The sequence below is a fragment of the Hylaeus volcanicus genome, chromosome 2 (genome assembly GCF_026283585.1).
Source record: "Hylaeus volcanicus isolate JK05 chromosome 2, UHH_iyHylVolc1.0_haploid, whole genome shotgun sequence".
NCBI lineage: Eukaryota > Metazoa > Arthropoda > Insecta > Hymenoptera > Colletidae > Hylaeus > Hylaeus volcanicus.
This window is the reverse complement of record NC_071977.1, coordinates 21059203-21086023: the sequence shown is the minus strand read 5'-3', so window position 1 is coordinate 21086023 and position 26821 is coordinate 21059203. Positions and strand designations below refer to the sequence as shown.

Genomic DNA, 26821 nt, shown 5'->3' with positions numbered 1-26821 from the left:
CACATTGACTCCACCAGTCACATAAAAATTGTAACATTACTGTCGATTATTTTTTGGCTATTCTTACTTATTAATTTTATATACCATTAGATGACATGTGTATTTATGCATTCTACAATGTTTATGTAAATTTATATTATAAAGGGAATTTTAAAAAACAATGTACATTATTTCATCGTATTTTTCAACTTTTTGTTTTATGGAGTTAATCAATTTGTGCAATGAAAAGCTCATATATATATATAATATATATGGCTCATATATTCTTGTAAAAAATGGAATATTAATATTCGATATTATTTTATGAGATATATACTGCATACGGTATAATCTTTATTTTGTATTTACTTATGACCATACTTATCACTAGTGTGACAGAATTTCTTTATGTACTACTTGTTCAAATAAAAAGAATTTGTATAATCCAGCCTTCCTTGTTTTATAAATCAACCTGCGTATGACATTAAGGGTTGCACCAAAATGAAGATGTAAAGCATGCTCATGGTATTTCAAATTCTATTGATGTTATACGTATGTCCGAAATTGTTGTGCTTGTGAACAGTAGTAAAATTGTAATATATCTACAATATATTTAAAATAAATGAATTTCCTTCACCAGTAATTGCAATAATCTATACAAATTGTCTTCAACGTTATACTTATAAAAAAATTTAGCCAAAAATATAAATCAATGACATAATGTATCAAAGAAAACTTGAATATTAAACCGACTTAAAATGCAAATAATTGATGGACTCGCGTTCATTAGAACACTTTTTTAATGCTCGAGTCGCAGAATACATGGTAAATTGTAAAGTAGGACTTCGAGTTCACCCTGTACATCGCCTCCAGCTCCTTGAGGAAGTGATCGGAGAACTTGTCTAACAAGATTTAGATACCCAAATCCAACTTTTCTGCTCTACTTCGTGTAAAATATCGAAACTAAAAGTCGATGCTGTTGGGAGTTCTTCAAGAAGTCAACGAAGTTTTCCGGGAGTTTCCTTCGGCTTTTCTGGTATCAACAAGTCCCCTTACAAACTACAAGCATTCCCTGTGTTCTTCCAGCGAAAGTTTCTCTTGTCACCAAAACTGTTGCATTTACAAATACGTTGAAGTTTGTAATTATAGCAACTTGCAGTAATACGAGGACAAGAAACAACAGGAAGTTGTGTAATTCTGGTTACTGTGAAATATCTACGATCTTCCTTGAAATGTTTTTATCCGAAAGGTGACAAATTCAATTTGAACTTTCCATGAACAACTAGAGTCGCGTTTATAATATCATGAAGACTTGTTACGACGACTCTTGAAACTCAATCCAATATCACATTATGAGAAAAAGATAATGCGTATACAAATTTTATTATATGTATTTTTAGATAAAATTCATATACCTATTCATCTCGTTACCATTTTAATGAGTAGAATAGCTTCAAGAATAACTTCTAATTAATAATCTGATATGTGTAATTAATAATTTGCCTAATCATTATATGATTCAACCTCAAAGTCCTGGACCTCTTCGATATCAAACATCCTTGCTTTTTAATTAGTTAATTAACCATAATAACGAGGAGCATGCACAGTTGAGCAATGTTCCTTGTCATTCCTTCCTCGACTGCCAGAAGACCTTCTATTTAAACGTCCTTCGCTCGACTTCATAACGCAACATAATTTTCCGCAGGTGAAACGTAGAACCAGCTACGGCATCCGTCGATCAATCGGCGCCAAAATCGAAACGCATCCTGTTTGCCTTCAACGACGCCACTGTCCCCACTTTACTCGCGTCTCAGATCAAGGTCCCCCCGCGCGGAGGACGACGAGCCGCCGATGAAAAGGGCTAGGAGGACATTTTAGATCCGGCTAACCGTGAAACGAGATACGTGCGAGTGGCCAGGCTCACGCCAGATTGGGTTTGGAGCAATGATCGATGAAACTCCGAAGGATCCTCGATGGAGCGCTTCCATCGGGTCATTCCACCCTAAAAAAGACACTTTTATGACTGACGTTTCAGATTTTTCAAAAGTTTAGGTGTACTGAATTATTTAGTAATATTAGATTGTCTATAGAAAGATGTTTTCTAATTTTTATTGGTGACTTAGTGAGAATGCATTGGACCAACCATTGTAACTATTTCAAGATGTTTGGGAATCAGAGTGAATTTGAGAAGGAGTCAGGGCATTTAATTAATCATGTCCGCACCTGTTACCTCTCCCAATACGTAATCTATCGATTACCAATCGGTGAACGTGTTCGATCAGCGACCCGTTTTTTTCTCTCCGAAACTCGACGCGTTTGGCAGTGTTAGGATAACCGTCGCGGCAACAAGACCGTTATTGTTTTGTTCGCAACATGCGATATTGACCAGACGAAGCCAAAATCCGAGTTTCCGTGTCACAGTGTTTTGCGCCAAGTTAACGAGCACCGCTCAATTGTAATATCAATAACGATCGGTGCAAGACAATTGTAACCAACATTAAAGAACTGTTGTGTTTGTGATACACGTGTGCTTCTTGTGCGAATACACCCAAGGAGTTCATCTCATTTAATCTTCATCCTAAATATCGGTTTCCACAACCTCGACCTCCAACCTTCATACAAGGTAGTCCCAGCCGCCGGAATCACCCGATTCCAAAACACAAGAGTTATTAGTAATGCTTATTATTCACTGCAAAAAATTGGCATCAATCCTCTACCAGTTGTGAGACAAACAATACTTAAAATATTGAAAAGTTCTTCCATATACCTCAATTTCAGAACAATCTCAATCTCAAATAAATTAAATTATTTGAACACTTCTCAATTTTTTCATCATTAGGCAATAATCAACAGAATTATTTCAACAGTTACAATTTGCACCAATAATTAATCGTAAACATTAGCACCGTTATTCAGCTATCTCTGAGACCAACAATTCTCGAATTATTGAAAAGACCTTCGTAATACATTTAAATGCCACCAGCAACCACGTTATACCTCAATTTCAGAAAAATCTGGAACGCTACTCCAAAAAGTGTCGGATTTGGCATGGAACGAGCCAGCTTCGAGTGCAGCTGTCGTCTCGAGTTCGTCCACGCCGTCGTTGGTTCGCGTACGTGTCCTCGGGAAAGGACATGATCCTCCCAAAGGACGTCGCGCCAAGCGTCAGACGATGTTTTCCCTGCGGGAAAAATAGAAACTTTCGCGCAGCTCGTTCAGAGGATTTCCCGGAGAGAGCAAAGGGATAAGCCACGGCGAGAGATATAGGCTACGTTGCAAGGGTCGTCCATTCTTCGGACATGATCAACACCAGACCCGCTAGCTCGTGAAATAAGAGCGAGTGAACCGTGACGGATATTGCCAAAGCGCCCGTGAACCGTGAACCCATCGACCCAACTTCACGGGTCTCATCCAATAGTTTAACTTTGAACAAATAATTTTGGGTCTGTGGATTCTTCAATTTTAATGCCATTGTACCATCCGAATAACCATTCCCATTTATTTAATTTACTGAGAGACGATAGATCGTGTAATAGATTCAAAAATTCGAATTTGCATCGAATTACTATTTAATTATTATTTAATTTCAGGAACTGAAGGAACACTAGTTGGAATATTCAATTATGAATTGTTATTTTCAAGTTTAGTGGCTGTTGGTATGTTAGAATATTTATAACGACTCGAAAAATTAAGGTCATGTTGCAAAACGGGGTTTTTCCATTGACCCTTTCGTTCTTTCATCTTATTTTCTATTGTTATTGCTTTTCATCTGATTTTTAGGAAATGTTTAATTTAATAAAACACCGTGTATCTTAAAACTTGGATCGAGTTAACCAAAAAACCCTCTCTCTGCATATGACCCCAGAAATTGCATGAAATTAGAGACGTAAAATACTTATTGTTTCTAAAAAATCTAATGGAATTAAATATTGTAGGAGTGTGTATCCATAGTATATAAATCCACATTGTTTTAATCAGAAATTCTTATTCAAAATGTCACCTTTATCACGAGTAATTAGATTGAAACGTTTTATAAGAAACTTGAAGTTAAAGAAGTACCACGCCAAATCTTGAGTGATTTTAAAAACAACAAATTCGATTGGTACGTAGGTCTAAGAATATCGGTCTGGCACTGGGAGGGTTAAAGCGTCGCATTCCCCAAGGAATCGAGGTGAAGGGCGATTCAGACAGCATCACCTGAAATGTTGGCAGGATATAATCGAGTCGCAGGTGGAATAGGTCGACCGGGATATTATGAAATATTTCTTTGAGGATTTCGAAGCATGACGGAGAGGGTCTGGGGAATGGATAGAGTTTCGTTTGCCGCGCCGTGCCGAGAGCGTGGAAAGCTCCGCGCACGCGGAGCATTCAAGACCTTTGCGCCAGTTTCCATGAATATGATCCGGCGCAAAGCGTAAGAGGAAAGTTTCGTCCGCGCGACGGCTCTTTATCCGCGAAATTAACGAGATTCCACAGCCGGAAACGGCGCGCTTCTGCGATCTAACGGATACGAAAGGATGCCTTTAGCTCGTGAAAATTTCATGAACGATGCTCGAGAGACGCGCGGGAAATTGTTATTGGCGTTGCATAATCCGCCTCGCGCAACGCCCGCGCGTGACTTCTCGCCATTACGAACGCTTTCGCGGATTTTTGCTGGAAATGCGTGGATCGTCGCAAATCTTCCTCGCTGTCACATCCTTCGCGATCCGTCACGCGTTACTTTATTTCTCTATTTTCCAGCTACGCGCGACGCGTCGAAATTCAACATTGACGACTGATTTCCGCTGGTACGTTTTGTTCCTTTGCTAGAAACTTTGGTACAATTATTGGCAATTCATCGAAGTGAAAATTTAACGTTGTTGGTGCATTTCAACTAGTCCATTGGGGTTTTTTTGTTGGACATTTTTGTACATCAGGGTGGTCAAAATTACTGATAATTTATAGGAGTGAAAATTTATTACCGTTGAGAGATTTAAACTGATATTCTTTCGTTAGAAATTTTAGTACAACAGGATGGTCAAAATTAGAGGTAATTTATTGACGTGGAAATTTAACAACGTTGGGTGGTTCCCAGTGGTGCGTTTTGTTCCTTTGCTACAAACTTTAGTACCACTTTTAGTAATTTATGGGAGTGGAAATTTAATACTGTTATTTTATTTGTACTAATCAATTCAGTTCTTTAGGTAGAAATTTTAATACAACATGGCAGTCATTGGTAATTTATTAACATGGAAATGTAATACTGTTGGGCGATTTTAATTGATGTATTAAGTTCTCTCATTAAGAACTTCTTTATAACACTGTAAATTGTCGCTAATGTATTGGTATTCCTTTATCTGAACCTAAACGCGAATTTTCCTAATTTTTCTTCTTGAAGCCCATCGAAACAGGCAAAATATTCAAAGTTCACACACATCGCTAGCACAAGTTTTCCCTATTTTTCATGCCGAAGACTAACAAGTCCAGACTTCTCGGTCAAACTATTCAAAACTCACGCGTCCTAAACACAATTTTTCTTCTTGAAGCCCATCGAGACAGGCAAAATATTCAAAGCTCACACACATCACTAGCACAAGTTTTCCCAATTTTTTTATCCTGAAGACTAACAAGTCCAGACTTCTCGGTCAAACTATTCAAAACTCACGCGTCCTAAACACAAGTTTTCCTAAGTTCTCATGGTGAAAACTAACCAGTCCCGACTTCGCAGTCATTCTATTCAAAACACCAGATTTCCCAATTTGTCAAACTGAAATTTAGCGACTCTAAACTCCCTAATCAAAGCTGCCCCATCGACGTACAGGGATGTCTAATAAGTCGAATGCTGTCCCTGACTCTGACAGGGATCGAAACGGTCGATTCACACTACTCCGCCTAATCGGTCGGGGCGAGGATCCGGTTAATTAGATTAAATGGCCGAAGTTCGAGCCAGCCATCTAAGATGGCACTTTGCGCTTCGTCCCAGCGGCGTCTTCGGAGACTCGCGTCAGGTGGACTCGACCTACGTGACAGGACGAGACGAGACAGGGAATGACGCGACGGTGCATCCTTCGCAATAATGAACGGCCAATCGAGACCAGTAATTGGAGGACGGGATCACGTCGAATCGGGTCGCTTTTGACTCCTGACAGCTTCGACGCTCGACAGTTGTCAATGACGTGAAAGCGTTATGGCGATCGATTACTGTAGAGGACTATCGATGATTGCCAACCATTTCGCGCACGGCCTGTTAATACTAACCTGCGATAGCAACCGATCCGATCGCTGGTGAATTGGGGGCGTGGATCGGTCGCTGCTTTTGTTTTCTCGTTGCAACGCGAACCTCGCCGCGTCAGGCCATGTAGTACTTGGTGATCATTGAGAACGCTGTGTGTTTAGTGAAACTATATAAGGTGGGACAGCTAACCTGTTACAGAACGATAGTACTCAAACTATCGATATTACAGAAGACCATTTAGGTAATAGTTAGAAAATTCGAAGTGACCTCGAAAATGAAGCTATTTTTTTATTTTCGTCCTGATACCGAGGGTGTGTCAAAGTTATCCCTATTTTTATGAATGGACAAATAGAATTTTTCTTGGGTATTACGAATTCTAATTTTCAGACGAGTTCACTGACCTACAATACATGGTTATTTATTGTAATATAAAAACTTGATCGAAGGACAGAAGGAGGAAAGACTATTATATTTCTATGTTATCGCAGTAAATAATGAATAATAGATATTATTATATTCTGACTTATCTACTGTAATCTTTTTAGTTTAATAGATGGCTCAAAACAATACTCCAATCGTAAATAAAAATGTACCTATGCGAGGCTGAGGTCTCTGACCTCTCTATTTATTACATTCCCTGACACTTTCTGTATTCGCCGAACATGTTTCAGGTAACTTTTACCATTTGCTTGCAGGTCGAAATGGGAAAACGTGATTTTGTCGTGTGGTTGACGCTCGCCTGCCTGGTTGGTGATACATTGGCGCAGTACAGGGAAAAGAACATAAGTGAGTGACAACATCTCTCTTGAAATAATATCCAATTAACCTGTTAACCGCGGAATTTAGTTTTAAAAGATCTCCACAGAGTGCCAAGTTAGAATTAAGCAATTACGAGTATATACACATCGAACGCAGGGCAAATAGCTCCATTGTAAATTTTAAATAATTTTATTTAACAAGAAAATTAACAATTCGTTTCTGAATGTGTTATTTTTACTAAAAGCTTGAAAATTGTCAAAAAATAATAAAATATACGAACAAGAAAAATTGAAAACAGAAAATAATTATAAAAATTTCAATTTATTTAAGTGTGATATTTTTCTAAGCATGATAGCACACAAAGTAGCACTTCGCAGGTCATATACCAATATCTTGACTCCTTAGTAGCCGGTATAAAATTTGGGAAATGTTTCCCCATGCATATAAAATACATAGCAGTTTTGGTAATATAAAGGAAACACACCACCGAATAATATTCTTATTACATTTTATAGAAATGTCGAGTTTTTATAGTCAATGGTAATTTTTTTTATTTTACACGACGAGTATACGCGTGAACCGCGCCGCAGTAGAGATTTGGTCCGACGTGTATGTACCAAAAAATTATTTCGGCGAGTATTACCATAATTCAGCCAGACAAGAGGAAGAATAAAGAACGTAAAGATAGGGGGATAAGAATTCGTATTTTCCGGACGAGCAAAGTCGACAAATTTCGTCGCCGTCGTGAGAATTCACGTGCCATTCGAGGCACTTCACTTCGGGCACCTTCAATTTTGCTCAAGAGCGGTTCCACGACATTACGAAAGATGCAGAGTCCTAACATTTTCCACTGCTCGGTCGCCGAAACGGTTTTCCACGGGATTAAATCCCTGGAGACGACACGAAGTTAATTAGAGCCACGTGTCTCTCCGCCAATAAGAGTTACAACGTTCGCCTTCCCCGCAGTCTCGTTTTCGTGTTCAACGTCGAAACTCCTTACCGGAAGCCATTTTCAAAAATTACGAACAATTGGATAGCGAAATTCAATTAACTGATTCTGTTAATTAACGCTGCGTCTCGAATCGTCGAGTTCGCAGTTGGAATGATTAATGGACAAACAAATTCGCAGAAGAGATAAATTTCAGATTTTTAGTTTGAAGTTAAAGACAATGTATCAATTGATTGTATCTAAAATGTTGGAACTGAACAAAAATAGATTTGAAACGAATAGTACTTGTTCTAATGACAGATTAATAAAAATGTTCAGTCTAAGAATATATCATCTTTTTAATTAATTAAATTCTGTCTTAGATATTGGATAACCAATACGGAATGCAGAAAATTGAGCTCGATAGCCTAATTTTCACAATTTTCACAATAATTGAAAGAATCGTGACAGTTTAATAAATGAAATGAATTCCTTTTTTAGAAGATAAAATTATAATTCCAATATGGAATAGAATTATAATAGAATTGTGTTTTTAAATAGGAAAACTTAATTATAATATAACATGAATTTTAAAATGGTGGTACGATAATTAACTTACATAATGAAACTCTTGACTTATTAATTAAATTTTCCTCCTAAAATCGTCTACCTTACATGCCATAAGTCGTTCTAATCGTAAAAACCTTATCATATGCTAATTTCTGCAAAATTATGTTAGCTTATGAATAAAACTACTGTAGGTATGTATTAATCAGTTCAGCATTATATGATTGCAACGTAGCGTGATGTATCTAAACGATTTTGCAAGGCAGATTTAATTAATTAGACAGGAGTCTAATTATGCAAATTAATTTTCGTAGCACCCTTCTAGGATTCCTGTCATATTAAAACTAGGTTCTCTTACGCCAAATTGTAATTATTAAAAGTGGCGAATGTGGATAAACTAAATATACGTAGTATATTATATTAGTAGTTATTTTATTATTAAAATCATTGTTCATTCATACGTGGTATATAGGTTATCCACGTTTCCATCGTATTACCATTTTCACTTAACGAACATGAACTTTCGAAAGTACGAACGTGTAGTGCAAAATCATATCATTACTATTTTGCTGAATTTCTGCTTAAAGAGAATACTTATACCGTATTATGTAGGAAAGGTCATGTTTAAAGAGAGTGGGTGAGTTTGAAATGTTCATGTCAAAGAGATAAAGCGGAGAGCGTGCATAACTGTGCGAATAGTTTAGTCAGCATCATGCCAGAGAGATGGATTCAACGCTTGGAATAATTTCAAATATTTCTAATTCCGTGGGAATTCGTTCAACCCCTTTATTTACAATCATCGCGTCTTAATGGACATTGACATATACGAGTCGTTAAAATACACGTGTCATTAAAAATGTATTTCTTAAACAAATTGCTATCAATGCCAATTAATTTACACATCGAGGACTACAATTATTTTTAAGAAATAATTCACAAATAATATCATTTTCGCGCACCTTTCTCCATAAAAATTTACTTATCAAAGAATCTTATTATTTTTAACACAGTATGCTTTGCAACCCTTTTAGAATGAATTATACAAGCGATAAATTTAAATGAAATTGTTGGCAGACGTACACGTTTCATAAAAGTACTCGTTAATTCGAACAGTCTTCATTCGAAATAACCCAGATATCAGGGAACGGGAGAGTACGTTGAAATATGATTGAGTTATACTACTGAAGTGTGAGGATGGAGTAATGGAGTGTAACAGAGAGGGGAATGGACCATTACGGTGCCATTGCTTATAGTCAGACGCACTTTGCCCCTCGATATGATGGTCGCCATACTTTCCAGCAACTTTCGACGCGTCCATTGATCTGAGAACAGTTGCAAGTAAAAGTTATTCAGGTCGATGGCAACTTTATAATCACGTATTTTCCAGTAATTGAGTTTCAGATTCCTGAGTTATAATCCTGTTCATCTACTAGGAAAGGTTCGAAAGTTATCGTTTCACAACATCGCGGAAAGAAGTATAATAACAAAAAACATTTTGATGTTATTATTACATTGGAGGAGGTATTTTGTAACAAAGTTACTGAAATATCCTGTTCAGATTTCGTAATCGTGTTAATATTATATTATAGTATATAATTGAGAATGGTAATTCCTCCAACATGGTAATTAGGTGCAAATTCATTAAATAATATGTATATTATTGAATCGAAGACTGACGTTATTAAATTTTTAGTTGCAGAATTAAATTAAGATTGAAAAACATTTTGGATATCTCTATTATTTATTTCAGAAATACAGATAAAACTTGGTTTGCCATGGTCATTTTTTTTGTATACTTTTATTCCATTGCATCAGATAGATAGGTATCGATCAATTATTTTTAGTGAAGGATCAAGAATAGTAGTAGAAAGATACGAATTTCCCAAGAAAAATAACTCTTTGAACATTTTTCGTTTTTATTCAGCAGTTTCAATGTACCGTATCTGCAATGTATAAAAATCAATCAATCATACCTCTTGCAATTGAATACGCTACAAATCGTTCTACTATCGAAAGAAAAATAATTCGCAAAAACAGATAAAAAATGTAGAATACTAATTTTTCATACCTAGCTCTTTATTTGAGAAGAGCAGTAGAAAGAATGTTCTGTTGTCTGCGCGATTCAGTAGAATGTTGTCTGCGCGATTCAGTAGAATGTTGTCACCGTGTCTGACCATTGCTTCATATTTCTACTTACATCGCAGTTTGTAAGCGTAGACCTGCTCTTTTCCACCGATCCAGTATGTTTTAAATAATATACTCAAGATATATTCCTTACTTATTTTTAATTTGTACAAGATTTTTCTGTTCTACGAGGAGTAGCATTATTATCACTACAATTCAGATTAATAGTATGATTTGGATATACCATAATTCAGTGTCTCATGACCGATTTGTAAGCATTGACTCACTGTTTCCCATCGATCTATTATGTTTTAGATAATATATACAAGATGTATTCGTTACTTATTTTTAATTTATACAAGATTTTTCTGTTCTACGAGAAATAACATCATCATTATAATTTAAGCTAATAATACGATTTAGATATTCCAAAATTAAGATTTTTTCTCTCCGCACATCATCATTACAATATAATTTTTCATTGAATCTATTCGTAGGTTTTCAAATGACATCTGAAAAAGAGCTGAAATTGTCGATAAATCGCTGAAAGTCCAACTTCTAAACTAATCCACAACTTATGGATACTTCGCACATTAAATAACGGTCCACATCGAGAGTCTCCTATTTTATGGTCACGGTCCATCCTTTCCTCCCCACGCCGTTCTCGTGAATGAATTTACAACACCTGGACGAGGTGGCCCAGGTCTGCGGAGCAAAGTTTCGCCCATGAAATTTTCGTTCGTCAATAATTCCCGATAAGACCCAGGCGCAGTTCTAGCTCTCGCGCGTACATAGGCCATGGCACATATGGGGACGTATGTACACGGATGAGATTCTCTATCCGCTCGATAAACTCGACGCACCGAAATCGAGGGGCTTTGGAATTCACTCCCCCGGAACACTCAAAAGCCCGACGAATACCCCGTGATATTGGGAGCAGATTGGAAGCCAAGAATCCACCACGAGATTGAAAAGTTCACTCCCGATTCCCGCGTCGGCTTTTACCGCGGACAAGACGAACGGATAGCGAAAGGGGGCCAAATTAAGTGCGGCCACGTAAGCGGAAAAATCCGTCACCATCGGGGAACGGCGATTGTTACTTTTAGGAAATATGACGGGACCTAACCTCCGCTCGGGATTACTTTTTTTTTTTCACGGCGATCCGGTATCGATGAAAATAAGCCTGAGAGGAGTTTCGGCGAAATATACTGACTTTTATGGAAGTTCGCGTGCAGTTGGTGTTTGGGGGAAAAGGTTATCGTTTTTTTTTTTTCTGGGAGAGGGACAGTTTGAAGCTCCAGGGATTGGAGAAGCTTCTGTTTCGGGGGAGAACTTTTATTTTGGGGGGGTTGTTTCGTTCCTTGGAAACATTCACGCAAATGTATTAGAGGTCGAAATATGTAATTATGCATTTAGATTGAAAATTAATTAGAATTTGTGCAAATTTGATCTATTCGGTTCTATAGAGGGATAGAGTGTTATCTAAAATATATGGAATTTCTAGAACGGTAAAAAAACATTATATAGTGTTTCAAAGTTTGAGAAAACGAAATAAATTTTAAAAAATTCTTAGGGAATTGGACATGACATTTGAAGTAAAAGTAATAGAATTATGGTAACTAAAATAGTCTGTGCAATCAGAGTATAGGTGAATTGGAACAAATTTTGTCTTAAGAGGAACTCTAGTGTGGCCTCTAAATGAAACTCTAGATTGCCACTGTTTGATAAAACAGATTTGACAAAATTGCGTCTAGAACATCAACAAAGGTAAACTTTAATATTAATTCTAATTATTTTGCCATTTTTTAAATCTATCTATCTATCTATGTATATATCTACATATTCCTAACAGTACAAGTTAAACTATTCCTTATAATATCGAGTTCATTCCTACTTCCCCAATAAATTTCAAACAAAATTAACATTACCAAGTCCTCCAATGAATAAAAATTCCCCGACCTCATAATCGTCCCAAATCGCAATATCGACGAGAAAACGATCGACTAAGAGGCAGCACAAAGACTTTAACTTCCTTTTTAATACCGTTCCGAAACGTTTCGAGAGTTCAAAGTAGCGGATAAAGGGAGAGCAAATTTGTTTCCGCGGAGTACGATGGCGAACTGAGAACGCGTCGATTGAAACGCAAACGACAGCCGCTCGAAGAAACTGCTTCCTCCTAGTAAAGGGTTTGCTTGATCTCGCGGAACAAACGCGACTCCAGCTGGGGAACAAAAAATATTTCCCGCCGACATAACGCATCCAGAAGCTCATTACAGCCGACTAGCGACGTGCAACGAGCAATCGGCTATGAAAAGAAGTAATTAAGCTGGAAATCGAACACGAGGTTTCCCTTTAACTGGATAGCGCATCGTCTCTGGGAAATTGCTACTCACTTTATTTTTCGCGGAGTGGGAACTGAAAGTCTTGTTCTAATTGAAATCCCCGTTCCCCAAATGGAAACCCTGTATTTTAATTCGACCAACGTCCAGGAGTGATCCGTATCGCCGCGGAGGATCGGTCTATTTATTTACAAAGCCCGTACCATCCGTATAATCCTGCTATTGAAATGAAAATCCGCGCAAAGTGGAAGCCACTCGATGTTTTTTTGTTCTTTTTTTTTTCTGGCATTCCAGTCCGACCACAAATATCTTATCACATTTAATGTGCAATGCAGCGTTGGTTTGAAAACGTCAGGTACGTCTCTATTTTCTGTTACTAATGTTAATGGGACCTTGAGTTGTTTCAATCTTAAGATTGAAGGGCGACATAAAGTAATTATTTGATAGAACATGAAGACAAAATAAGCATAACTGGTATGCACAACTTATAAATTAATATTTTCACAAACACAGAAGAAGAATACAAACTTAAATGAAAATATGTCTCATCTTCTAAACGATGTAACATATATATTACTGTTGATATTTTATGTATTTTTGCACTTGTGCACATTCTCATACATCAATCATATTGGGTTGTCTGGAAAGTCCATGTCGATTTTTAGTACGTGGCACAGGTCTGAATATATGGAAATGATTGAAAACTAATAACACGTATACATCTCTTAAAAGGTGGAAAAGTTGTGGAAGAAAATGGTACTTATGTAATTCAATAAATATATATCAAAAATCAAATATGCCTTTGAATTTTTCTTAAAAATTTGCACGAACTTTCTGGACAACCCAATACGTTCAACCCCCTTAATAGTATCGTCTTAAACTGAAGAATGACATTCTAACTCCAATACACGTAGCCATCAATTTCAATAATTATTAGGAATAATCACGCGACACTTACCACCTAAATCACCGTATTGCTAGAAGAATCCACACTTACACAATTTTTGTCTATAACATTACTGAACCACATCGCGATTTCACGCGTGGCTGCGTGAAAACTCGATTAAACGTTCGTCTTTTCCCTCGCGAATCCAGTTTTCGAAATTCAGGTTAACGTCGAAAAGGAATTCCCATCCGAGTGGACTCTGAATAGCATTTACGACGGCGGCAGGAGTCGATGAAACTCGTTTATGGAACGTTTATGGGATTTCACCCCGTAGCATCGTGATGGATACGTAATCACGAGGTAAAACGACGTTCCGCCACGACAGTCCAAATCTTTTTCGGGAATTTAATTTGACGAAAGTGCCCGACGCTGGACACCCCTGAGCATCGAAACGACTTTCAAGAGAAACAAGTTCGAAGGTTTTATGAGTTTCCGTGGTCTCGAAATCCTTCGGGAGTCCTGGTGGTATGGGTTGGTGCGTCATTGGCTCCTGTTGCGCGCGGTCGTTAGACTGAAGCATGAACAGAAAATATTCTGGACGGTTAACTCGTAAAATACCTTCTATTGCCTCCAAGATTATTGGGTTTCTCTTGTGGCTGCCCCGTCGTATCGTTTAAATTTTTGAGATCACCTTCACCAATTTTGTCTGTACACAAATTATAAGTATTTAGAGGATAAGACATACTTCCATTTGAGATTAAACTATTTATTTGTATCTATGAAAATATGACCTCGAAAAAATTTCCACAGAATACTGATGTATGTATGTCGTATTATTTAAATTTTTGAGTTGAAGTTGAGTTGAGTTGAGTTTCATTTTTTGTATCTGTGAAAATATGGCCTTGCATAAACGTCCGCAGTTCATTGATGTATAATGGAGATTCATTATTTTTAAATGAGCTTTTACGCTGTGTTTTACAGACTTGACACAATAGCATCATTGACTAATAGTAGTGTATAAACAAAGTTCGATTGAGCCTCGTGTTGTAGGAATATTAAATTTCATGTTACCTATTTTGTACGTGTCTCTAACATAGACTCTTTATATCTATGTTTATGTTATCTATGACTCTTTATAAAATATTAGTTTCTTCACCTACAATTATTCTCCACTTTATAATTTATTTTGTTCTCACTGGAACTAACACATCATGTTTCTCACTGGAACTAACACATTCGCGACCGGTAGATATTTTCTAATACCGAGTACTGACGAAAACAATAATTGCAAAATGTGTTTTGAAATATCACTGTTGTAAATATGTAGTGTATAAAATGAAAAATATTTCATAATATTTTCATAACCCAGGAATAGAATTTGAAGTGACGTGAATCCACATTAGCGGTGGCGAATGTGTTAATATGTATCAAGTGACTTTTCCAGTGTCTTCCCGTTAACGTACCTTCTATTTTTCCAAATTCTCCTAAGCAATATCTACTCGACTTTCCACATTGAAAAGAATTCTGCCCCGATCGTTCCTGTCATTTTTTTTTTTCATTTTGTCTAAACGTTACTGTTTATATAAATACTTTCTGAAGCTTTAAAGCACGTTGCACGAATCGAAAGTGACGCGTCGACCAGCAAGTCGCCAATGGAGCGACGAGAAGGTTAGAGATGAGCAGATAAGAGCATTACCGAGTAGACGCTTTCGATCCGCTGAAATCCCGTCCCGGGTGCGACAGGAATTCGCGATTCGCAGTGCTCCTTTATTCTCCCGGCGATCCGGAGGGGAAAAAAAGAACCATGGTCCTCCATCCATCGATCGACGCGGCTGTAATCGCGAATAACGTTTTTCCGTAATTTATGACCGTACAGAGAGTAAATGAATCGATCGACGGAAAACGGCAACATCTGCCGCGCGCCACGGAGCTTTGTGTACAGCGCTTAATTGGTAATTAGCCGGCGTATTTAACGCGAGCGGCGCAGAACAATTGGCCCCGCCGTATTCTCTTTGCAAATTCGTTTAGCAAACGAATCGCGATTGCAATGATTACCGAGCCCTGCACACCGAGCGAGAACCGGCCGACGTAGCGCCTCGATTGCGATTTTATTGCTCCTATCCAGCGAGAGCGTCGATTAAGCTTTTTGTTCGAATAAAAATCAACCCTCGGACCCCCGTCTCTTCGCGGTTCTGTCGCCAATCGTGCGAACCCCGTGTTTGCTCCGCTGCAAATAGAAATTCGAGCCTGGGGGATTCATCGGAGCGTTCGCGTTTCCCTTTTTTTTTCTGGAAATATCGCTGATTTCTCCATTTTCTTGGAGCTCTTGTTTTATTTAAATGGTAATTTTAGTCTGGTTTACCAAAGTTAGGTGGCTGCTTCATATACAGAGTGTCCCTGTTCTTTCCAGCTAAAATTTGCCAGCGTGTTATACACGCAAAAGTAAGAAATGCTTTTAAATTTTTTATTAAGGAGTTATAAGTAATAATTGAAAATGATAATGAACTGCCATTTCGTCGACACACTGTACAAAACGTATTATAAATATCTCTATTTGTGTTTACATAAACTCTTATGTTTACTTGCTGAAGTTGATATCTACATTTTTTATTAACGTTTTATTAACGAGTTAACAATACAAAAACTTGAGCATATATTTTTTTATGGTACACAAAAATCCTAAAGCCTTTTTGGAAAACTTTTTGTATTTAATAGAATCATAGTCTGGACATACGAAGCTTTATATATGATAAGAAGGAATTGTCAAATTGGGGAACACAAACCTTATGGGCCAAAAGCAATAAACTGAAGCTGAAAGAAACTGAAACTTATGGTTTCTAATTTACGGGTTGAATATTCCCTTTTTTTAAACATTATAAATTTGATCATGTCTACAAAAATGTCTTGCTGTAAGCATCTGTATCAAACACTTTAAGAATGATTGAATCGAGGATATCTAGTTTCACGTGATTTATACCACAAATTTTGAACCCATTACTCATTGCGAAGGGTATATATTCACTGGACATCTAGGACTTCAGAGAAGATATGACTCATTGTCGGTGTTACAATGGAGATTACAATGGAGACGCGGTGAATAAGAAACGGATTCATTTTAGCAACGCACAAAGGAAAGAATCTTGATTTAAACCAAGGAAATATTAATTTAGAAACATTACCCAGAGTAGTAGAATGTTCAAGCACTCAACAGATAAAATTTAATTTAATTTCTTTTAATTACAGTACCTAGAAAAAAAAATGTTCATTAAGTTTCCCCACGTAAAATTTCATTCCGTTTAAGACTCGTGTAAAGCGTTTCTTGAAATTGTTGCAAATAATTCATACGTGTTAAAAATGAGAGTACAGGAAGTATCCGTTATCTTTTATTTATAGATTGAGTTTACTGAATCTGATCAAAGCTTGAAGTGGAGATTTCAATCTTAAATATACTGTTGCGCCGGAGGGTGGTTCCACATCGAGGAGTAGTCATTTTAAATAATTAACACGTTTTTTATAAAAGGAACAAGAACACAAAACGTTTATTAACTATAACAACAACTCGATTAGTAAACACGTCTGTACGATAGCAAGTCTGGCGACGTTCTGCCCATTCAAAAGTTGCCGGTTCTCTTGGAATCCGAAACATCCTGACGATCCGCTTCCGCTCGCTCTTCAGAACGCACTTCACAGCGGCAGCGTGAAGATGCTGCGACGATGCAACTTCGCAATATTGCGGCATCTTCACGCCGCCGCAACGATACTATAAAAAGACATAGATATATTACAAAAGAATCCTTCCTCAATTGTCATAGTCTTAAAAAAAATACAGGAGATCGCCATTACCTTCAATAGAATCTAATCAGATCTTGAGATGGAAACATAATCTTTAAATATAGAATTAACAGATATATACTTGCTGAAAAAAAAAATATTTCTTTCATACATACAATACTTATCCTTCTTACAGAGAAACACTTAAAAATACTGTTATTTTCAAAATCAACCCTGTTATTACCTTAGTCGCAACACTGTCCTATCCCACCCTAAAAAGTCGCGTCCATAGATCAAGGTTAAAATGGACGACCGACGAGAATTTAGACGTTCTTCGAAAAAGTCGCCACGGATCGAGGGTCGCGTAATTATGTTGCAAAATTGGCCGACACAATAGAAACGATCCCGCGGCTCGTTCAGATAAGATTCGAGTCCAGATTGGATCCATTCTAGCGCTTATGGTAGGCACCCACACTGGATTCCACGAAGGGGACTCGAATCTATTTCGAGGTATGATTTACGTTACGCCACCACGAACACGTTGCTGTCCACCTCCCTACCCGCCTTGATCTCGTTGCAACGAAAAAAAGGGGCTGGCGAGCCATTGTCTGGCCGATGCATCGCGGTGCATTGTATGCAAATATGAACGACGCGGCGATATCTCGGATTTCCCATGGGCTGCATATCTTCCGTCGAGCGTGTTCCACTTCTTTGTCGTTGATCACGCAATTAGCATTGCATCATAGACAGTACGAGCGGCTTGGTCCGTCTTGCAGGGACTTCCATCAGGAACTCCTGGTGTGACTCGATAGCTAATTCGTATGTGCGAAGGTGAGTTGAAAATAATCGAAACTAAAAATGGAGGAAAGCAGACAAAAAACGAATGCAGTGCTTGACTTCTTTGTTTTGAGGTCTTTTGGGAGAAGAAGAAAGAAGAAAGGTATCTTTGGGAAATTTATTAGAATAATAGGTCAAGTGTGGGAGAAAAGGAAAGACGTGAGTTGTTTGATGTGAATTAAAGATATGGATGGAATTAATATGAGGGACTGAGAGAGCCTTATTTTATGTGAAGTGTTTGAATAATTAGTATTATATTAATGTGAAGACACTTAGATATTTATTTATTGCAATAGAATTCCTGGAAAATAATATGTTTGGTCTTTGGCTATGTTGCTCTACCTATCAGAAGCATGAGTATGTTCCCTTTTTTTTTTTAATTGGTTGGAAATTATGCAACAATAGAAGCAATCCATTGGTATCTGATTTATAAGTAAAAAATGTAAAATTAACATTTTCTGCTTTGATTCCTGATTCCAGAAAGTTAACCTGCTTTGACTGACTTATAAGTGAATCTTATTGTTAAGTAACTTTCATCTAACCTTTCTTACAACCCATCTCATCACTAACCCTTTTTACGTACGTTTCATTATAATGTGGTATATATACCACAAATTCATTCCCAATATTTTGCCACTTCACTTTACAATATCTTCATTATCTTCCCTTTATCCTCTGATAAAATAATATTTAGCACAGAGTCCATTCATTTAATTATAACCAATTGTCCTTACCTTTTATTAATGACCACGCACGCATTGTCCTCGACAGCTTCAGTGTTAAACAAGTTACTCGATAAAAACAATTAATTGAACCAAAATAAGCGAGAGACGAGTTTTTCCAACGTTACCAAACTTTTCTTCAATTCTCGCAGCAATTATCTGAAGTTCCGTCGGCCGATGCTGCCATTCTTATTCCCAGATATTTCGTGGGTTAAACTTTCCTCCGTAAAATGATTCCACTGACCTCCTTTCGTTTATTGCCGGCATCGCAAATCGACGGAGTCGGAGTTCGCGAAAGTTTCATTTAAAAATGCCGACCCTCCCTCCGAACACTACGATACCACCGAACAATCTTCTGTTTGTCTTTCGGATGGATGCTAGCAAATAGCAAGCCTCCTGTCGAAACGGCTATTTCTTCTATTTTAAACGGAAGAAATTAAATTCCACTCGAAGGACTTCGTTTGCAAGTGATTTATTAATAAACAGTACGTTTCCATGCATTTTACGCTTTTGCCGCTTTTGGAATCTGGTTCTATGCTCGTTCCCAGCGTATTACGCTTTTGCTCGTCGATTTAGAGTTCGATACTCGTGGCGCGGTAGCATAATCTGAGATGTAGAGTACATTCGTATCTCGAGGGATTATGCACACAGAAGGTTGAGGAAGAGACCTCTGTATATGGATTTTTTGTATAGAAACGAAAGGTGTTACTTATTCGAGACTTGTTGCATCTACTGTTACCAAAAAAAAGAAAACAATGACGAAATTGCAGTTTCGTCGAACGAGAAGGAACAACTAACATCGTCGAAAACGAGTTTCTTTTTTAACGTATCCGCGGGTCTCATTCGTGCCTTTCATTAGCGCGAGCGCGTCCCATTGGTCCATCAAAGTAATTACAACCAGCGTCTGTCGCTGATACAACGAGTGGGTGAATTTTATTTACGGACGGCGTAACGCAAACACGCAAATGGAACTAAAAACGCTCAGTTTTTTCGAATGGCAGAGGAATTTATATTTATATTCCGTGGGACGAGCCCGTGTCACCGAGTTTTCTATCGGCACGCTATCCGCCATTTTTCTTCTACCATTTTTCCTTTTTTTGCCCCTTTTTTTTTAACGGCGTTGACGAGCAGCAAACAAATTTGTGTCCCATTTCCAAGCGATATTTCCGAATTGTCGATTACGCGCACGAAAGAGCATTTTCGATCGTGTTGCGCCGAACGTGTTTCGCAAACAATATCAAAATTTGATGAAAAAAGAATAGTCGATTCTCGATAAGCGTTCGCAGTTACTTCGATTGTCGCGTCATGGAACGGGAAAGCAACGTTTGTCGCATGGTTTCGCGAAAAGCAGCCATCATTGCAATTTTTTAAATTATGGAATGAATATTTAGAGTGTAGAGCTTTTAATAATAAACAGAGAGGAATCAGCGAAACACTTTTCAATTTTAGTTCATCAGCACTCATCATATTCATTGGTTAATATTTATATTTTGAAAATGTAGGTATATTTATGACTTGGTAGACGCGAGACAACTATATTTATTATAATAAATTAGTTTGAATAAAGATATTTTATTCTATATAATTGTATTGATCCTTACTTTGGATGTCGTTTAGTATACAAGAATTGTAGTTATTTATACCTAGAAACATACAAGTGTGCATACAAGTAATTAAACCGTAGAGTGGTCATTTATTAAACCATTCATTAGTGGAATTTGTTAAAATGACAGAGAATAGAATACAAAATTGAAATATCTAATTAATGTCTCGAAAAATATACATATAAATTTATGTAAACCATGTTAGTTTTGTATTATCCAATTTACTTATACATTTCTACATATAAACAGATACCTTTTGTATGTTAGAAGATTAGAAAATTAATGGTTAAAATCTTTCACATAAAATAAACTCTGTTTACCGTAATATTTATCACATTATTTTTCATTGTAATTTCTTTGAAATAACTTGAAGTAATAAATAATATAGTCATAATTACAATGTTTTCTTACCAATGGGAACCAATATAAATAGCATTTCCGATCAGACGATCGACACAGATCATCGACGACAAGGGTAATTGGATTAATGTGTGTACTAACGCGTCCCTGAGCCCGGGTTCAATGTTCCCGGATAATGTTCCCCATCCTCGAACGTTTTCCAGCCACGACAAGACCGGGTCCCGTCTTATGAAGCTTTCAAGGAAATTTCTGCCGCGCAATAAAGCTTCTGTTGAGTGCACCAAGATTTCGGTACAATTCCCAAGCTATTACAACCGTGCGCGCGAGTCCCGCGACGACGTCAACGAGCGTCGAGGAGCTGCTCTTATTTGCCAAGTAAAGAAATCAAAATCCCTTTCTCGATTCTTCCGCCATTTTTCAAACATTTAACCATACGAAAATTTGATGCTAAAGTCTTATACCATAATCCAAGACTATAAGTCACGAAAATTTAGATGAGATAGTTAAAAAAACACTAAAATAATTTAGCTTAATGTAGATGAAAGATTTCATAATATTATTTGCCAATGCATGAAGATATGTTGTATATAAGGTGGCAATGAAAATTTTAGTTCATTAATTTGGGACTTAGGCATTGAAGTACCTGCATCGCCAAAAAGAAGCAGTGGAACAAGTATCTGTTTTTAACAGTGTTCATGAACAATCATGAATTTTTTTAATTTTTCAAATGCTCCATTATCAAATTATTACTGTAATACATACTAACATTATAGATAGTCAAAATTCCTATCTAGATACAAATTTCGAACAATGAAACTATCCAATTTAGAATTTTAATAATAAAATTAAATTATATTTCATATCGAATAACTACAAATTCACTTATACAACTATTCAGCCAAAGAAATATATCTAATATAAATAGAATGACTTTCATCCTGGCAGTCGAGGCAAGTCTTTATAACCGTAAATAAAATTTTTTCAGAAAAATTAGCTGAGTTCTTTCGTGGACCACCAATGTATGCCATTTAAAATAAATGGTTCTTGTACGAATACTTATTACACTGACTGTATCTGCCTTTCAAATACCTTCCACGCTGTTCCTCCAGTATTAATTTCTAAAGTCTACACGAAAATCGACGTCGTTCGAAAGGAAAGCACCTCTTTAAGGCCGTTGCGACGCTCGAGCTCGTTTGAACATTTGCCTTGATAATGTAATCATAATCGAAGCGACATCATGGGACCACGTAGCTGCGACGAATTCGTTTCTTTAACAGCCGGAATTGAAATGAATTTCGAGACTGCCATCGGAGCAATTCTTATCTTAAATGGTTCTCCTTTGTCGGGCCCCGGGTGTAATTGACCTTCGAATCGATTCCGTCCGACTCGACGAGAACCCCTTTAAACAATTATCGATCACGAGAGGCAGGAGCGTAATTGCATTTTATTCTCGCTCTTGTCGAGTCTTTGAAGTTCGCATGACACAAAGCAGTCGCAAAAATGAAGAATTTTGAAGAGAATTTCTCCTCCCTTGGGAAAAAGATTTACCTTACTTCGATCCTTAAAGTCAGGGGGAAGAGATAAGTCTTTAAAAAAGTGTCAAAATGTTAATTACCCTGTACCAGAAAATTTCAAATGTTTTTTGTTGTCTTTTTGGAGGGTGTTTGGAATTTAGTTTGTAAGAAATTAATTCGTTATTAGTCAATAATAGCCTTAAAACGTTTTGAGAATTACGCGAGAAATTGCTTTAACATATATATATATATATATATATATATATATATATATATATATATTCTACATCATATTTAATCAAATACTTCATAAACAACGTTAAATAAAACTTTATAGAATTTATGATCTTTTAAATTATGGTACAGACTCGTTGAAAACGTTGACATGTTGACATTTTTTTATTATGTAGAGGGGCTGGGGAAAAAAGATATCGCTAAATTAATTTCACAATCATGAAGGAAAAAGGCAATTCAAGAAAAATGATTAAATCTAGAAAACAATTTGAAATGGTGTCCCCTGACACTTTCAGTAAAATAGAAGCGACCTACAATTAGTGGAATACTTGTTTCCATCAATTTTCCGAAATGGTTTCCACCGAGCAATTAAATCCAACGCAACCGGAACGGCGTCCAGCATTTGAATCATTACTTTTAACAATCGCTTCTTTTTCCAGGCGAACGGTGCTTTTGGGTAATACGGTTTCCAGCAGCGCAAACCACTCGGACGAGAACAGCGAATCGCGTTTCCTAATTGGCAGCTTTTTCCCGCGGTAATTGGAAGCAGTCGAAGAGCTTCCACGCGAACATCTCCGAGTCGCGAAGACGCGGAGAGGGCCGGGGGGAGGGGTATGAATCGAACGGAAACGAGATGGTAACAAAACGAAATGACTTTTTATGGTTTGGGAACGGGCATCGAGAGGGAGAATCCTCGGAGATTTCGTTAAATCGACGCCAGGTTTTTGCGGGTATTAGACCGGCGCGTGGGAAAGTAAAAAAGACGGGGGAAAAAGTTGGTGTGTCAGTATTGGGAAACTTGATATTTTTCAAGCGAAAATACGAAATACTTTTTTTTTCACGTTGCGTATGAATCGATATGGGTGATAAAATAGAGAATTTTTTGCGACATAACATTCACTGTGGCGCGGATTATTAATTTAAAGCGTTCGTTTTTTTGTTTGTTTTTATAGCACTTTTCAGGAATTGTTTGTATAGTGTAAAACTTAGAATGTTTAGTACGTGAAGTCTGATAGTAAACGAAATTGTAATTAAAGAGGTACATTGTAAAATGAGTTTGGTATAGTAAAATGTCTTACAGAAAGTTAAATTAAGTGACTATGTATAAAAAATCAATTAAAGACCATTGTCCAGTCAATTATTTTAGATTCATCTTATTTTCCGTATATTTTTATTAACATAGTATTTATTACTGCTCACGTTACTTTGGTTAAAAGTAACAAAAAAATAACAGATTTCATGTAATTTTTCATTTGGTATATAAGTAACTCTGAAAGCCATGTAGTAAGGGTTTATCACTACCATTAAATAAAAGAAACTAATTTATTATTAAAAATGATTAAATAAGTCCAAAGATGATATATGTAGCTATTTTTTTATTTATTTTTCAGCATCAAGTAAAAGAAGGCATTTAAAGTAAATCAATATTTTTAAATTATAAAAACATAGCTTCGTTTGTATACCATACACCATAGAAACACATTGTTGTTATTGCAGAATGGTGAGATCATTCGTGTCTGTCTATCACACCACAATTTCATAATGAATATTTATCTTTTTTCGTCCAGCGGCTGAATCCAAATTAACCCATTCGCGAATAAATATTATCTCCTTGATAATTACACTTATCCACACAGACAATCGACATACTTCTTCTCAGCATTGCTTGCAGAACCCATTCTCAAACCAAGATAGCCTCACACCACTTCCATAATAATCCACTCGTGTACTAATCTCGTAAACTGTTTTTAATTAGCAAGAGCACGTATTATCTCGTTAAAACCAGCTTCCTCGAAGCACGTATCTCCTGATTTTCTTATTGCCGGTAACAATTTCATCGTCGACGTTGATCTAACGACGAGACGGTATCGCGGGCGTACTTGGAACGACAGCTTTGTTGAAGCCCAAGCTATTTGCCCAGTCTCCGCGTATCGTCGGAGCTCCCCGACCAGAAAGGGTGGCGAGAGAGAGAGAGAGAGAGAGAGCGGTAGAAGCGGAAGTTTGAAAGGAAGTCGAATTTCATTATGGGGGGAGGAAGACATGTGTTTCCTATATACCGCGAACGTGCGGCATGTAGACGAAACGGGCGGACAATGGAGGAAATTTGACAGGGTTAGGAGAAGGGAGGAGCGCGTCGTGTAAAATCGGGAAAAATATAACGGCGGAATGAGGAAGGGGGTGGGGGGACGAAATTTCAGGGAAAGGTAAACAAAGAACGTAAAATAAGAGTATTAACCGGTCGACACAGAGTAATATTGGATCGCAAGGACGGCTATATATTAGGTTGTCCCAAAAATTGATGCCACTTTTGCTACTCAAATTAAGGGTGCGCAGGAGCCAGAGCCCAACTTCGAGTTGACTTCAGCGACAGTTGCGGAAAAAGTAGGAAACTCCGGAACAAGGACAGAGAGGGCGATACAACAATTGCAGGAGAGACGAGGACAGGGCGATTAGGCTAGCATGATTTTGTTCAGGATATTGAAGCAAAGAAGCAATATTTTCTAATAATTCTGGTTTTAATATATTCGTTACACTTTGGCGGATGCGACTCCAAGGCCTGATTTTGCAATTTCGCCCTTAAAACTTTATAAACAATAAAATGATGATAGCAAACGTACTTTAATTGTTTATAAAGTTTTAAGGGCGAAATTGCAAAATCAGGCCTTGATGTCGCATCCGCCAAAGTGTAACGAATATATTAAAACCAGAATTATTAGAAAATAAAAGTACGTTTGCTATCATCATTTTATTGTTTATAAAGTTTTAAGGGCGAAATTGCAAAATCAGGCCTTGGAGTCGCATCCGCCAAAGTGTAACGAATATATTAAAATCAGAATTATTAGAAAATATTGCTTCTTTGCTTCAGTATCCTGAAAAAAATCATGCTAGCCTAATCGCCCTGTCCTCGTCTCTCCTGCAATTGTTGTATCGCCCTCTCTGTTCTTGTTCCGGAGTTACCTACTTTTTCCGCAACTGTCGTTGAAGTCAACTCGATGTTTGGCTCTGGCTCCTGCGCACCCTTAATATGTGGAACATATTCTTAAATAACAAATAGTAACTAAATTTTACGCACGACGAGTATACTCATCATGACACAAAATACTGCCTTTTCTCCGTGACGAGTATACTCGTCGATCACAGTTGATCGGTTAAAGGAACGTTGAAAATTCGACGGAGAAGAACTCTAGGAAAGAGAGACGAGATAATATAAGAGGAGCAAAGAGGGGATGAAAACGTTTGAGGAAGCTTTAAGGAAGACGATCGAAAAAACGAAGAAGCCAGGAAAAACAACTGGAGGGGACGAAGATGGAAGGATCCTGTTAAATGTCTCCTGCACCCTTTCATTTCCGTTTTTCCTCGCGCAGGGAGCCACGAGGGATCAGCAGAGATACGAAGATCGGATGGTTGCCAAGGGCGTTCGACGATCAGCCCGAGCTATGATCCACGTACACGCAGAGGGAGGGAGCAATTTTTGGCAGAATACGTATTAGCCTCGATTAGATCTCGATGGGAACATTCTTGGTCTGCTTCTCGAATGCGTGGAGCACGGGGAACGTTCCGCAACCCCTACCACGTTTCACTTTTTCTGGAGGAATGCGGAGAGGGTGGAGGAGACGGGTGAACAATTCCAGATCGGAGGGATGCCAAGAGGGCTTACGATTCGGGAAGACATCGCTCATGGCTGGTCAATGAAGACTCTTTATCGTCGTCATGACTTTCTTTTCGCGTGACGATATGTAATTCCACTTGGTAGGGAGGCACGATTGGGTTTGATTGCTTTGAGTAATTATATAGGAGGGTATCATATCATTATCAAAATTTTATGTATATTCTTTACTCTCTCAATGAGAAACTAATATATTGCATGAAGTAATTGAAGAAAAATATATTTTTAATAAAAGTGAATAGTTTGCTTAAATCCAATATTATTTTAGCATATGGTAGGAATAATATTGTAAAAATAATATTACGGAATAATATAT

At 37.4% G+C, this 26821-nt stretch overlaps 1 protein-coding gene across 1 annotated transcript in view; it reads left to right on the top strand.

The window, feature by feature from the left end:
• Positions 1–26821, top strand: part of LOC128884964 (low affinity immunoglobulin epsilon Fc receptor-like) — a 189877-nt gene that overhangs the window by 59729 nt on the left and 103327 nt on the right. Inside the window, exon 3 of the mRNA XM_054138690.1 lies at positions 6889–6979. Within this exon, the coding sequence (XP_053994665.1) occupies positions 6895–6979 (85 nt within the window). The 5' untranslated portion in view covers positions 6889–6894. The remainder of the gene's footprint in view (positions 1–6888; positions 6980–26821) is intronic.